General features: G+C 33.6%; 1 protein-coding gene across 1 annotated transcript in view; it reads right to left on the bottom strand.

The window, feature by feature from the left end:
- Positions 1 to 15,573, bottom strand: part of LOC111158165 (ATP binding cassette subfamily A member 5) — a 71,244-nt gene that overhangs the window by 13,740 nt on the left and 41,931 nt on the right. Inside the window, 11 exon segments of the mRNA XM_022520062.1 lie at positions 305 to 396; positions 901 to 975; positions 2,516 to 2,650; positions 3,025 to 3,138; positions 4,093 to 4,263; positions 6,948 to 7,061; positions 8,360 to 8,497; positions 8,933 to 9,060; positions 11,340 to 11,490; positions 11,492 to 11,510; positions 13,711 to 13,912. Of these exon segments, the coding sequence (XP_022375770.1) occupies positions 305 to 396; positions 901 to 975; positions 2,516 to 2,650; positions 3,025 to 3,138; positions 4,093 to 4,263; positions 6,948 to 7,061; positions 8,360 to 8,497; positions 8,933 to 9,060; positions 11,340 to 11,490; positions 11,492 to 11,510; positions 13,711 to 13,912 (1,339 nt within the window).

Raw genomic sequence — 15,573 nt, 5'->3', positions numbered from 1 at the left:
AAAAAAGTAATGAAGTATTGCTACATCATGAACCTTCGAAACATTATGGTAAGTAAAAGCAGCCAGACACAAAAAGACTATATATTATATAATTCCATTCATATATATGTTTAGAATTGGCAGATCTGTAGCAACCAGATTAGTAAATTAGTGGTTATACAGGGCTGGGCACATGCACAAGGTGGGGGGCACTGATGACTCTAAGGGGTTTTTTTGAGAGTGAAGGAAATTACCTAAAAGTAGATTATATACTATGTAAGTATACTAAAAAAAAATTAAAACTTTTAAAAAAAAATTAACTGACCTGAAAAAAGGGTCCTTTCTTATTGACCTGCCTCCATATTTTTTCTCATAGTACTGTAAGAGGAAAACCCAGAGCACGCACTGCAGGTAAGGCTACAAGAAGAACACATAAGAGCTCATGACTCAATCTTTTTTCCCCCATATCAATAGAACAAAGACCACATACATCAGGTTCCTTACCATCACACCAAAATAATCATTACTTTCTTTACATGTCATATGTGTTAAGATTGTTAATGCAAACCAATGTAGATTTTTAGTAAAATAATCCTTCACATATTTTTCTACCTCCATAAAATTCATCGGTTGTCAGCTTCATAAAATATAATCACAGGAAAAGTCATTTGTGCTTCTGAGGAAGCCAGGATTACAATTAAATAGAATAACATAAGAGAGCCAAATATATTTAAAATGGACATAGTCAATAAAGGCATTACCACCAAAATGCATACTGGATGGCACTAACTAACCCACTTGACTTTTTGAGGCACCTTCATTCTTATGCAACACGGTAAAAACTAAAAAGAGAGTAAAAATCATACAACCAAACTGCTCTGAAGGTAGCATGCTAAGGCCAAAATTTTTGTTATTTCTTACCGATACAACAGCCACCAAAAGCCTATCCCATGGATTATAGGTGTCTTCATTTTTTCGAATATTCTTCCAAGAAATCTAAGACAAAAATTTTTTTAAATTGACATGCTGCTGTGATAAGATGATATAATGGTATTTGGTCTTTGACCTAGTCCCCAGGACACAGGGACAGAGGTGAAAGGAGGATCTTTTGTTATTTAAAATAAGCCCCAATCAACCGAAACAGTTCATTCTACAGAGGTGACTCTTGGAGGAAGGTGCTGTTTGACAAGGGAACCAACCAAGTGATTAGAAGGTGGGAACTACCAGCCCCATCCACTGATCAAAAGGGGAGAGGGACTGATTATCTCATTATGCCTCAGTAAGGAAACCTCCATAAAATCCTCTGTGTTAAGCACAGGGTTTGGAGAGTTTCCAGGACGGTGAACACATCCACATGCTGGGAGGGTGGCATGCTCAAAACTCCACAGGGTCAAAAGCTCCAGTACTTGGGACTCTTCTGGACTTTGTCTTCCCTATCTCTGAATCTACTTACTTGCATATCCAATATAATAAACTTGTAAAAGTACATAAAGTGTTTCCCTAAATTCTGTAAGCCATTATAACAAATTAGTGACCATGTCAAGAGGTCACAGGTACCGTGGATTTGTAGCCACCTGAGACACAACAAACACGGGTTAGCTGCAGACCCACTACTTGGATCCGGCATCTGAAATGAAGGGGGCAGTCTTGTGGGACTGCATGCTTCACAACCCAGAACGTAGCCCTGAGTCTGCATTAACTCCAGGTAGTTAGGTGTCAGAACTGCTGTATGTGAGTGAAAAACCCGTACACATTTGGTGTCAGAAGTGTTGCGAGTAGTAGTTTTCTTAGAGCTGCGATGTGCAGGAATACTTCGATTAAAATGCATTTTGTTCAGCAAAGATGTATTCTCTATACATAAGTTAGCTATTAGTATCAATAGCTATTTCTGCTTAGATTAAAATCTTCCCCACACCAAAATATTTCTATCTGGGGATGTATAAATTAAACATATTAAACTGAAGCAAAAAAGAAAGCGGGGGGGGGGAAGGGAGGGCCAGTGCATACAATTAAGTCAGCATCATTCTAAATCACTAATTCATTATTTAATTTTTTTCTAATCCCATGCAAATTTTTTCAGTTATCCAGGCTTAATTAAACTAATGTTTTATATATTTTTTATATAAAACTTTTATATATAGTTTTTATATATTGTTTTATTTTTTCTTTGAAAAAAAGTCTCTTACACTTTATTTTCTCTCATCCCTCTGTAGTACAATACATTATTTCATCCCTGAAAACCTCCCCCAAAACAAACACTGACCAAAGTCAGATCATACTTGGAATTTATGTGCATCCTTTTGGGAATCAAAGAACAGTTAGTTAATGGACGAACTCCTCTGAGATTTTACGGCTTAAAGACATGCTTGAAAAGATTTCACAGTAATCTTAAACTGCTGCTTAATAATATTCAAATCAAGTAAAGAGCAGCTAAGCTCTTTTTTTTTTTTTTAACTATATTCAGTATAAGAACTAAGATCTCAAAGATTAGGCAGTATTTATGCTTTACAAATACTAAAGCATATAAAAGACCTACCTTTATGAAACAAATCAGACAACCTAGAAGTGGATAGATTGGAATGACTATGGAAAAGGTATAATGAAGAACAGCCGTAACTGTGTATCCCATAAAGAATGTTATTTCGGTGATTGCAATGCAAGCCAATGCTGTCTAAAGAGAAAAAATGAGAAAACAAGTGAAAAAGTGTTTAGCAATTTTATACAAACCCACTTCTAAGTCTGTGCCTTGGTATTTACTATGTTTTCAATCCTCTAATGAAACACTGAACCAGAGGTGATACTTAGCCAGGAGGGGCCAGGCCCCGCTGTTTGCCCCCGGTATCCTTGCCATGTAATTCTTACATGCCTTCAGTACCACCCCTTAGTGGAATGGGTGATGCATTAGACACAGAGATGCTGTCAGCTAGCTAGTTCTGTACTCAGAAAAGACACAATAACATTTTGAACATAAGCCTGCAAGAGCTCATGACATACAAGTAAGCTACTATGAAAAGCTTGGGTGAAATAATACAAAACATGACTTACCACAGAATAGATAAATGACCAAAACTCTTTGGTATTCAAAATTTTTTTAAAAGTGAAGGAGATAACATAGGTAAACAGAATGACTGATGGAACATAACCAATAAGGCAAAAAACCTGTAAAACAGAAATGTGCACTTTTATGTAAAAGTATGAATAGCTAACAATACATATGACATAAAACACCAGTTGTATCAAAATATTAAGGAATGATTATTTTTCAAATTTTATGTCTCAAGCAATCACTCCAAAACTGAAATTGTAGTTACTTGAGAAATTACCATGCACAGTAAAACTCATACTTCTAACTACCTGTCAACACAATCCTGAATAAATAATCTACACTGAACACTATTTCAAGTTCTTTTTTATGCCAACCAAAATGCTATCTCTACCCATGTTATAAGAACAAGTATACTAGCTGTTTTACCCTTCTTAATCAACTATTAGCTACTATTTCAATATACAGCATTCAATACATTTGGCAAATATTTAAGAAAAAAATTATTAATTTATAAACCAGAAATTCATATGTAAAGTCAGTATTATCTCTGGCAAAATGATAAAATTACTTTCAGAAATCTCAACCTCACCTAGTTCTATTTTCCCTTTTCCCTAATACAAATTATTCACATGAAGGGTGATATACACATGAACATGAATGTAAGCCATACTCTTCCTTAGTATTTTCAGCAATATTTTAAATTATGGAATAAAAGAGCTTCTTTTGAAATTATTTTCAGGCATAGGGACAAGGAAGACATTTTAAGGAAGGACTGCTTAATTATTCCTGACTATACACAAGTATTGTAGTCTGCAGAAAGACCACCTCAGTCTCAAGGAATTATTTTATAATGATGGCTAGTTGCTGTTTTTTTTAAAAATCACTTATAGTAATATAAGTTGCATTATAAGTATCATATACAATGATTAAAATAGATACTGGCTCTACTTTCTATTAAAAAAATTAATATCCAAATTACTTGACAAACCACTTGTCATGTTTATAAATAGTTTTTTTAAATAACATTTCATTTATAAATAACATAAGTACAAGTAATATTAACTTACCACAGAAAGGAATTTTATAGCATAAAAATATAATCCATAATGAAACGCAAATAAACTTCCTAGCATCAAAATAAGAACAAGAAAAAATAAGGGGATATCAACAATAGCTTGTCCAATCCAATATGCAGATGGCAAAAGTCCTGAAAGTTTAAGCTGGGTATAAGCTTTGATCTACAAAACAAAAAAGAGGGAGGAAGGAAAACTGATTATAACTGTAAACATTTTACACACAAAAAATTAGCAAATTATTGTGGAACTCTTAATTTTACATTAACAAAACAAGACAGGTCACATTCCAGGTCTCTAGGTAATAAAAACCCTCCTACAATTAAATATAAATTCCATATAGTCTTTAATTTGGCTCAGTCGTGAGATGTAACAATTTTGACAAAATTTTTCAGAATCAGAATACAGTAGAGTTAAGAAACACAAAACTAAAATGAAGCAAAAGATGTCATGGGGATTACAGCTGTGCAAACAATAAGTAGCCAAAACAATGTCACTTTCACAACTCTGTGGAAGTAGATGAAAGATATGTTTAAACAGAAAAGACATTCTCATTTTTAAAAAATTAAGCTTTCATGAAAAACTATAAACTGCCAAGTGTCTTCGGGATTTACATAAGGTTTTCAGCTAAAGAGAGAAACTCTGTACTGATAATTCATTTTAGCCCTTCATATCCTCCTTTGTAGTACAAAAATGTAAGTTGTTATTACTATAAGTAATTAGCATTTTCATGTATACAAACAGTAAACTTAAATGATCTGAGTTTTCCTCTCTCATCTTCTCATAATTTGAAATTTCAAAAAATATTTTATAAATCCAAATACCTAACAATTTTACTCAGTTGATTTTTGGCATCTTTAAAAACATACTCCTAATAATTAAATATATTATATGAAGGAGCTAGCCATAGAGATAACAGATGTATGGAATATAAAGATTAGTTAAGAAGAGAAGTGATAAAAAAAAATGTACAACTTTTATGTTCAATGAATTATAAGAACAAAAATATAAACAATATAAGTATGAAAACATAAGCCAAGTCAAATAGAGTTATTCTGGCTCATCCACGCTTTTGTCATTCATACAATGCTGGTGGGAACGTAAAACAGAATATCCACCCTGGAAAACTGTTTGACAAACTTCTTACAAAACTAAACACGGAATCACCATATGACACAGCAATTGTACTCTTGGGCATTTATCACAGAGAAGTGAAAACTTACATTCACACAAAAACCTCTACACAAATGTTCACAGCAGCTTTATTCATAATAGTCAAAAACTGGAAACAATCCAGATCCACACCATGGACTACTATGCAACAATAAAAAACAATAGACTACTGATACATATAAACAAACTGAATGAATCTCCAGGGAATTATCCTAAGTGAAAAAAATCTAACCCCTCCCAAAAATACGTTATGATTCCATATATATACTCTTGAAATATCAAAATTATAGAAATAGAGAATAGATTAGTGGTTGCCAGAGGTCAGGGAGGGGGGGTGGGGGGGTGGACTTGAAAAGGGCAATAGAAGGAATCTCTGTGGTGAAGCCACTCTATCCTGACTGTATCAATGTCAATATCCTGGGATTTTACTATTATACCACAATTTTATAAGCTATTATTGAGGTGAAGTGAGTAGGATACAGAGGATTTCACTGTATTGTTTCTTAATACCTAATATGAATCTACAATTATCTCTAAATAAAAATTTGAATTAAAAGCATTTAAGTTGAAACAAAAGAGAAAAATGCAATTGTCTAGTAAGTTTTACTGTGAGTTGTGGGTGTTATGGGTATTTCTTAATTTTCTTATGCTTTCCTACATTTTTTTTGAAAATTTTATTTATTTATTTGAGAGAGAGCAAGTGCACGAGTGGGGGTGGGGAGGGGCAGAGGCAGAGGGAGAAGCAGACTCCCTGCTCAGCAGGGAGTGCTACCCGGGGCTTGATTCCAGGACCCTGAGATCATAACCTGAGCTGAAGGCAGATGCTTAACTGACTAAGCCACCCAGGCGCCCCTTTCTTACATTTTCTAAATTAGAACAATGAATATATATATTTATAACAGAAAAAATGAATATATTTTTAAAATACCTCCTGAGACTCATGTATCACTTTCCACTAGAGAAAATTATTAAAATATATAATTGTCTGCTCTGAGACTTCATGATTTGTCACATAGGTAAATTAATTTAGACTATCTGCTTACACTGAACTAAGAAGACATACAGAGAATGAGAATTTTGATTAGAGGAGTAAGAGAGGGACAACGTCGGCAGGGTAGGAGAGTGGAAGGCTTTGAATAGTCAAGAGACCTTGCAAGAGCATCATGTGCCTGAGGACAGAAGAGAAAGGAGCAGAAAAGAAAGTGAAGGATACTGAACAACTCTGTACACACAGCTATTTGTCCTGGGCTCTGATGGTCACAATCATTATCTACCTGCCTTTTCATTTCGCAAAAATTAAGTATCTTGTACATTCAACACATTCCATTAAGGGTTAAGGGAGAGAGAAAGGTTAGTGTACCTATTAAGAACATAAGGATCCACTACTTAAACAGGATGAGACAACATCGGCACATGATATGACCACTCCCATCCCCACTTCCTGACCTATAAATAAAGTCGGTAACATAAAACTTACATCACAGTGTTGTAAAGATTAAAGGATGTAACTTTTGAAGCATGTGACAGGGACTCAAGTAATAAATGATAGTTATTGTTATTACTATATTAAATATGTTTATTCTCTATTTACTTACTCCTAAAATATGTCTTGCACTCATGCAAAGCAGGTAATTGTTTTGTATAAACTTTACCTGTAATTTTAACTCAATCATTACCTTATGATTCTCTGCATTTTCCATGGCAAAGTAAGGCGGCATTGCAGTAACAATGATTCCCAGAAGAGCTGCTTGAAAATACAGCTCAATTTTAAAAACTATATCTGTAATTTCCTGAAAGAAATCACAGAGTAAGAAATGAAACTGAGAATCACTTTATATCATCTTAGTACTTTCTCAATAAAAGACTATCAAAACCTCTGAAGAAACACATTAGGATATCTATTCTAGGCATACAGTCTGTATGAAAAAACAGATGGCAGAGTTAACAGGCAGTGAGTTACAGGACCAGCTCTGCCACTTAATAAGTAGCTAAACAATCCTGAGCAGATCATCATATTTCCTTTTCTTATCTACAACATAGAATAATAGGACATTTAAATTAAGCTTTACCATTTAATTAAAAATAATAATGTACATGAAAAAGCAGGTAACATGTCCACCAGTAGTCCTATGCAATGAACAGGACCATGTCAGATTGATACATTCATTGGTTGCTGGGACTGTGAGCCATTTGGATCTCGGGGCCCTATTCCCTTTTGAAAAAGCTGTACTTTGGAACAAGCTCAGCCTCCTATGGGAACAGGAGTTTCTTCTCCTTGGCAGGGGGGCGCTATAACTCCCACAGACCTCAACGGTCCCTAGCTGCCCCAAAGACTCAAGTACAGAAGGAAACTTCCAGAAAACTAAAGTAAACAGCTGGTGCCCCAAATACAAACTACCCAGAACCAAGTGCATTGTATTACCGCTGCCCTCAACAGGTGCAAGGGTCTTCTGGAAGGTGGGAGAGATAATGAAATCTAGAACTGATATAGTGATGGATGCAGAACTCTATGAACATAATAAAAACCATTCGATTGAAACGAGTTAATAGCGTATGAAGTAGATCTCAAAAAAACTGTTAAAAAAAAGTACAGCAATAGAAAGTAAAAAATGCTATTACAGAAAAATATTTGTCCATTTATTTTTCATATGTGAAAAATAAAACATAAGGGTGAGAGAAAAATGTTGATAATTTTTCTGAAGACTTATTTTCACATTTATAATCCAATAGTCCTATCTAGAGGAAGAATGACTGTATGAGCAACTTCTCAAGTTTCTTTCAATACCCCAGTAAGAGATCTTATATAAATAATATTTTTAAATTATCTTAATTTTTCTTGTATGATTAATACAAAAAATACTTATGCTTTATAAAAATATCAGTACCAAGAGAGAACTTCCTTGATCCTGAAGCAAACTAATACTGGGCACTCCTAAACTCAGATGTAAAGCATCCTCAACTCAAGTTTTAGTAAGACTAAAAACATCTACAGATTTCCTTTGTATTAGGTCTTAGCTTTTATTATACACATGTGTACATACACACTTTTTTCTTTTTTTTACACACATACTTTTTAAAGTTTGCTTACTTGAAAGAATGGGGTATTCCAGACCTGGATGCTTTCAGTCACATTTAAATGATAAAGATAATAATTACTGATAATATTCATCAATACAGGTAAAGAACAAACCATAGTACTGTTGAAAACAGCTGTAAAAACATAGTCCTATGATTTAAAAAAAAAAAAAAAAGAGAGAGAGAGAGTGTTATTACATACCATATATAAATACATTGCTACTATGTACTAAGCTTTTCTCCCAGACTAAGGGAATCTTCACTAACTAAAAATTGATTGAACAAATTATAGAAATAATATTCAATAGATAAAGACAGATGGAGAAACATAACCTGGTGTGGAGTCTATAAATATTTTGGTATTTTAAGCAAAAATAGAACACAAAGATTAAATTAAATTTCTTACAGTTTTTTATTTTGGTCATCCACCAAGTCATAAAATACATTATAAACGCTAGAAAAGTCCAAAAGCAAATTCTAATTTCCAACTAATGAGGTCAATTCAGCAAACGATTAACTTTAGAGAAAATATCTTAATGTTCTATTAACTTTCCAATAGGTATTCACTCACATTTGTTACTCTTACCTTTTCAGAATACATCACATTTAAAGCTGCACTATGGGGAGCAGCAGACACATAGTCACTGTCATTAAACATTGTCACCATTATGTTCTGGCTTGTGAAAAAGCTCGTAAGGTCACTGATATCAGAGTCTGGTATGAGAAAATAAGCAAATAATAAAGAATCAGTTTAAATAAGAAACAGACCCAGACTTTTAATAACATTGGGAAGAACTTTGTTTAAAAAAGATTATCTTTGTTAGACAAGACATCAGTGAGAACACTGGCAGTGGAGGCAGTCAGCCTGGATTCAAATCCAAGTCAATACATACAGGCTTTAAAAACAGAACCTGGCACAGTAATTGTACAAATGCTGGCTCCTGCTGCTGCTACGATTGTTACACTGAAAGTTTACCTATAATACTCACAGGAAATTTAACTAAATTGTGAGAATAAAAAATCTGACAACTTTATGGAATAAGAGAACCTGCTAGGCTCGGAAAGGTAGAAACAGGCAGGATGTGAAGTCAGGTAACATCACTCCTTAGAGGGTTTCTGTGTGCTTGGAACAGACAAATTTTATCAATGTCAATTGCCTCAACTGCCTTAAAATATTAAACCACATAATCAGGTCTCCATCTACATTCCTTAAATTGCCTGGAGCCAATAGAAAGATGATGGATCCTGTCTTAGGTTTAAGTCTATACCAATAAGTCTGATGAATGGAAACTGCTCCCCTTCCATCTTCACAAAAGCCAGAAAGAACAAATGTGACTTTGAGAGAAATCAAAACCAAGCAAAGGAAACCACTATCCGTAATTAAAAATAGTATGGCAGGTAGACCAGACTCCGTAGCAAACCTGAGTGTCAGAGGGAATGGTGCTTTTAGGGCTCTCGCTGGAGCTTTTTAGATCCTACATTTACTCCTTATCTAGTACCTCAAATGACCTCTTTTCTCTAGTTTGCCACAGAAGAGAGCTACATTGTAACTGAAGGAACTATATCACCCTTGATACAAAAAGCTTTCCAAGGAGGATCAGATACAATCCAATATAGACATACAGAGGCCAGTAATTTCCAAAGGAAACACGGCTTTATTTAGGACCAAAAAGGCCTAGGAAGATATAGGGTACATAAGTAAGCAATTCTAGAAATACTAAAAAATAACAAAAGGGACAAAACTTTGAAAATATTAGTATTTCTGCAGATCAGTGAGAGTGAACTCAAACCAAAATGATTTCAGATACATATACAATTTCCCAAACACACAAAAAATGCCCCTATAAAAGTATAAAGCTTTATGTAGCACTGTATTTTAACAACATGAAAAGTGTATTAAAATCAAAACAAAAATTCTAATCAAAGAAATACATTATAAAGCATCAATTTTCTATTCAAGAGTAGTTTTCTATCATGAAATATATTCTTTCTCCAAAAGAATAAAGATTATATAATAAACTAAGAGTCACATTTTAAAAGTGAATGATTTTAAGAGTAATTTATAATCATCCCTAACTATGATTATTATCTAACACTGGTCAAAACTCTTCAGTTAATAGTGAATCATAAAGGAAAGATACTAGAATATGTGTAAGTGTTGGAAAATACTAAACTCTGAAGATTTTGTGAGTTATATAAATGATTATATTAAATGCAATTTTCTAACCTATTTCAGCAAGACAAGCAAATAAAATTGCCTCTGTTCTTCTGTAAATCTGCCAGAGTTAGCTAACTTTGATTTACTCTTCAAGAACCTTAGGACTATATCTATGCAGATGAGAGATTTTGTAGGAACAACTATTCAAAATTCTGTATTAGGTTTTATTATTTTTGAAAAGCAGAAACCGATGTCAGTTTTTTTTTTTTTTTTACTTGTTCTGAGCCTTGCTCAAGACCATGGTTCTTAATTTTTTTTCATATTTGACAACTACATAATTAAAATAAGCAACAGCAAAATCAAAAATATTCATTACCAATTTAATATATTTGATTATATTAATATCTGAGTTTTTCTTAATTCTTATTTTTTACAGTCCTTGAAAAATTATTTAAACATTTCTACTGAGATATATAACTGCATAAATATTATATACTGTAACTCTTTCTAAAGGTGTTTCAACTTCCGAAGTTTATTTTGCTTATAATAAACTTTAATATGAAACACACAACTCAGAATATGTTGCTACCATTAAAAAAACGGAATCTTAACATCATAAACAGTACAATACTTTTAAAAATTATAATCTACACTTAACCAAAATTTCATTTCTGTAATATTACTCAGCATCAGTAAATAGTTTTTTAAAACTTAAATTTGTATACACAAACCATGACTTTACCTTGGATCTATTTCTTAAATCCCAACCTCTAACCTATATCCCAGACCCCATGCCCCAACCAACACACATTCACAGACCTTCACACACTCTCACCAGTAGAATTTTGAAGAAGCAGACTTGTTTTGTATTTATGAGGTTTATCTCCAGTTTTTAGGAAATATAAGTCTGGAACAAGTTTGATGGGAACCACAGCATTTTTAAAAGAGCGGTGCACCAAAAACATAAAAATCTGAACTGCAAAAAAAAATTAAAAGCAGAAGCAACCTGAAAGGAAAAAAATAAAACAGCACAGGGTACATTAGTACGTAAATCTATTTTTAAAAATCCTCCTTCAAATAACAGTTAAAAGTATACATGTTAAAAAAGAGAGAGAGAGAGACAGAGAGAGTGAGAAAAGAAAAACCTGAAAAAAATAGTGTTCGGGAATAGAATTTCTATTCTCCAAAATGATCTCATGACACAACTGGACAGAAAGCCAGTACTCAATGACAAAATTAAAACTTATGAAACTAAGATCAAGTCATCCTGAAACTTTTATGGGTATATAAACTTGTACTTATGGCTTTTTAAGAACCAGACATTATGCCACATTTACACATCCACTGTCCTGAGGGAACTTTTATTTTCTGCCCTATGTCTTAACTACTTACTCTCCTATAGAAAAGATATACTACAAAAATATATAAGATACAGAGAAGGAAACAAAAATACAGGGAGCCTTTCTTTTGTTTTTAAATATAGTGAAACTTTGAATGATATCTTTGAAATGTCATCCATACCATACTAATTTCCATTGTTCCTCTAGAGAGAGGCAAAGCAAAACATACTATGGTCAGTTATAAGGATCATTATTTGTTATTTGTCAAGTACATAATTCGATTACCTATTCAAAATGCCCTTCTGTCTTGTCCTACAAAATATTTGCTACATTTTATATAACAGGTATCATAGCAAGTGGGCAGAGAGAGCTTAGATTATCAGTTTAGCATTTTATAATTTTCAGAAACCCTCTAATTTTTAAAAAATAATTCTTATAAATTGCTGTAAGTATACCTGAATCAGCATTTCCAAAAGCATACTGCATTAAATCCTATCAGTTAATAGGTGTTTTACGTTAAAAAATTCATGATTAAACAGTATTTGGAAACTCTGGATTTAACAAAATTGAAGCAATTTCTTTACCATAGAACCTCTCATGTGTTTTCATATGCTAATAAACAAATCTTTAAGACAGGAAATACAGGATACAGTATTTCCTAAATGCACAGATGGTCAAATGCATATTTGGAATATTTTTTTTGTTAGGAATTAAATATTTGTGTCATCCTCCCCCCAAATTCATACTCTGAAGCCCTAATCCCCAGTGTGATAGTATTAGGAATAAGGCTCTTGGGAGGTAATCAGGATTCGATGAGGTCATGGGCATTGGGCCCTTAAGATAGGAATAGTGCCCTTCTAAGAGACATCAGAAAGCTTGCTCTCTGTCTCCTGTGCATCAACAAAGAAAGGCATATGAGCACACAGCAAGATAATGGCCCATCTCTGCAAGCCAGAAAGAGTGCTCTTAGGACCAATTCTGTACCCTAATCTGATTTCCACTCTCTAAAACCATGATAAAATAAATTTCGTTGTTCAAGCAACCGAGTCTATGTTATTTTGTTATCACAGTCTGAACTAAGACTTTTATTGTTTTTCAGGGAATATTTTAGGAGAGTAATGTTCAATAAACTGAAACATGCTGATTTAAGTAAATATTTTTCTTTTAGTAATGCTGAGACTGGAATATATAAGACAGTTGACTGACATTTCTTTGATACTGACTAACCTAGGGCAAAAAAAATGATTTCAGCATATCTCAAGCACATAACAATATTCTCGCTTATTAAATTTTTTTCTACTGCTGTTTTGGATCAAACAAGATCGGAGTGTGTTATGAAAATAATTAATGTTATGTCCCAAAAAATGAAAGTCTAGCACCCATGGAACCTGAAAGAGGTAAAGCAAAGTTGAAAAGATATCATTTTGATCCCAGTTCTACAAGCTATAAAGCCTTCTTTATATTTCCATTTCTTTAACCAATACACAGAGATAAAACTTACTCTTCCTGCTGTTTACAAAAGCGGTTATACATAATAGTAATACATACAAAACAATTGCGTAAAATATAATCGCAAAATAAAATTTAGTGGCAATAATTCAAAAATTACACAATTAAAGAATATTATGACAGTCCCTCATTTAGATGAGACAAAAAATGCTAGTTTAAAAAAAGAGTGAAAGCTCTAGTGGTATTCAAAGAAATCCCTAAATGCGTAATTCTTTTCTCTGACATTGTGAAGTTATAGTCTTAATCTTACAAAACTACATAGATTTACATACGTCTACATTTTAAAAAATTAAGATGACAAATTGAATTTGTAGCCTTAAAAAACAACTCATCAGTCAGGAAAATGATCATACTTACACTGATCTTACTGATTTACTTTCCCTTTTCAAGGTAAGCAAATGAAACTTTGCTATTGTATACACCTGTTGTTTCCAAAGGCTCATGGTGCTCACAAGAGAAGCCTTGGTTTCAGAAAGAATAAGTAAGCTCTGCTCCATTTCATCAAAAGATTTTGAATCCATTTCTTCCTCTGGTGGCTGCTGAGTAAATATACTATAATCTATTTGCCAAAACAAAATAAAGACAGAAAATTATGGGATATTCCTTAAAAGAATGAAAATCTTCCCGAGGCATATAAATTTTAAAGAAGCACACATCTGGTAGTGAGGTAGGACAAACAGAACTCTCATATACTTTGGCAATATTCTTAAAACTGAACACATGCATACCTTATGACCCAGAAAATTCTCCACTAAGTATAAATGAAAGGAAGATACATACATAGGTCCACCAAAACACATATACAAGAAAATTCTTAGCTAGTGACCTGTCAAGAATAGCCATTAACTGGGGCGCCTGGGTGGCTCGGTGGGTTAAAGCCTCTGCCGTCGGCTCAGGTCATGATCCCAGGGTCCTGGGATCGAGCCCCACATTGGGCTCTCTGCTCAGCAGGGAGCCTGCTTTCTCTCTCTCTCTGCCTGCCTCTCTGCCTACTTGTGATCTCTGTCTGTCAGATAAAGAAATAAAATCTTTAAAAAAAAAAAAAGAATAGCCATTAACTAGGAAGAATCCAAATGCCTACCAACAGGTGAACACATAAGTAGTGAAATAATCCTGTAAGAGAATAGTTTAAAACAATGAAACTGAATAAAGTACTATACAACCACAGTAAGTTTAAACCCTACAAACATATATTAGGTAAAGGAAACGAGACATAAAAGACATAGTATATGATTTTTTAAAAGATTTTATTTATTTATTTGACAGAGAGAGGTTGAGAGAGAGCAAGAGTGGGGAGGAGGGGGAGAGGGAGAATATATATGCTGAACTTGGAGCCCAAGCCCAAGCGGGGTTCCATCCCAGGACCCTGGGATCATAACCTGACCTGAAGGCAGATGTGTAACCGACTAAGCCATCCAGGTGCCCCCATGCTATATGATTTATTCCATGAGACCAAACACAGATAAAATTAATCAATGAGAATAGGAAAAAGGACAGGTTATTTTTATAGGTGATTCGATTTTTAAAAAATGAAAAATAATGAAGAGATGAAAATTGGTTTCAGTATGAGGAGAGCCACAAAGAAGGACTTCTCTGACTTATGTTAAATTTAAAAAATTGAGTAAACACTAAAAATTTAAGAGTGGAATAGAATAATGCATAAAATAATAATGAACCACAGCCTGGTTATCCTGGGACCTTAGCAACTCAACTGTTTAGATGAATGACTTATTTCGTAAGATGAACCAATCTAAACCCTCTCTTCCCCTGATACAATGGACTAAACCAAACTAAATATTAGGGCTAAAATATTGTATATCACAATCACGGTATTCAGTGAGCACCAATCTACCTTCTACGGAATTTGATATTTTTAACCTTTGAAAAATAAATCATTTAAAATCAGCCAATGAAAGCAAGCGATGTTAGAGGTATATTTATTCTGCATGGTGGACTTAAAGATATACAAAATAAAGCCAGTAATACCTACACTGCACATAGCCTTCTCATCTTTATCCCACCATCCAACTCTACAGACTACTCATTAAATACCTCAAAGTTTTAGCATCACAGATATAAGCATCTTCTCCATCTAATTCTCTTTCATCACCTGAAGTACTATAAACATACTCACTGATAATGTGTCCTACATTCTAACCCCTAATTTCCTCTATTTCTCCCATTTCCTCACCTTTATTTACTCAATTTCATCAAACTGAA

The sequence above is a fragment of the Enhydra lutris genome, unplaced genomic scaffold, assembly GCF_002288905.1.
Source record: "Enhydra lutris kenyoni isolate GAN:26980312 unplaced genomic scaffold, ASM228890v2 scaffoldscaffold57, whole genome shotgun sequence".
NCBI classification, from domain to species: Eukaryota; Metazoa; Chordata; class Mammalia; order Carnivora; family Mustelidae; genus Enhydra; species Enhydra lutris.
The sequence above is the reverse complement of the archived record's forward strand: the minus strand, read 5'-3'. Positions and strand labels throughout refer to the sequence as shown.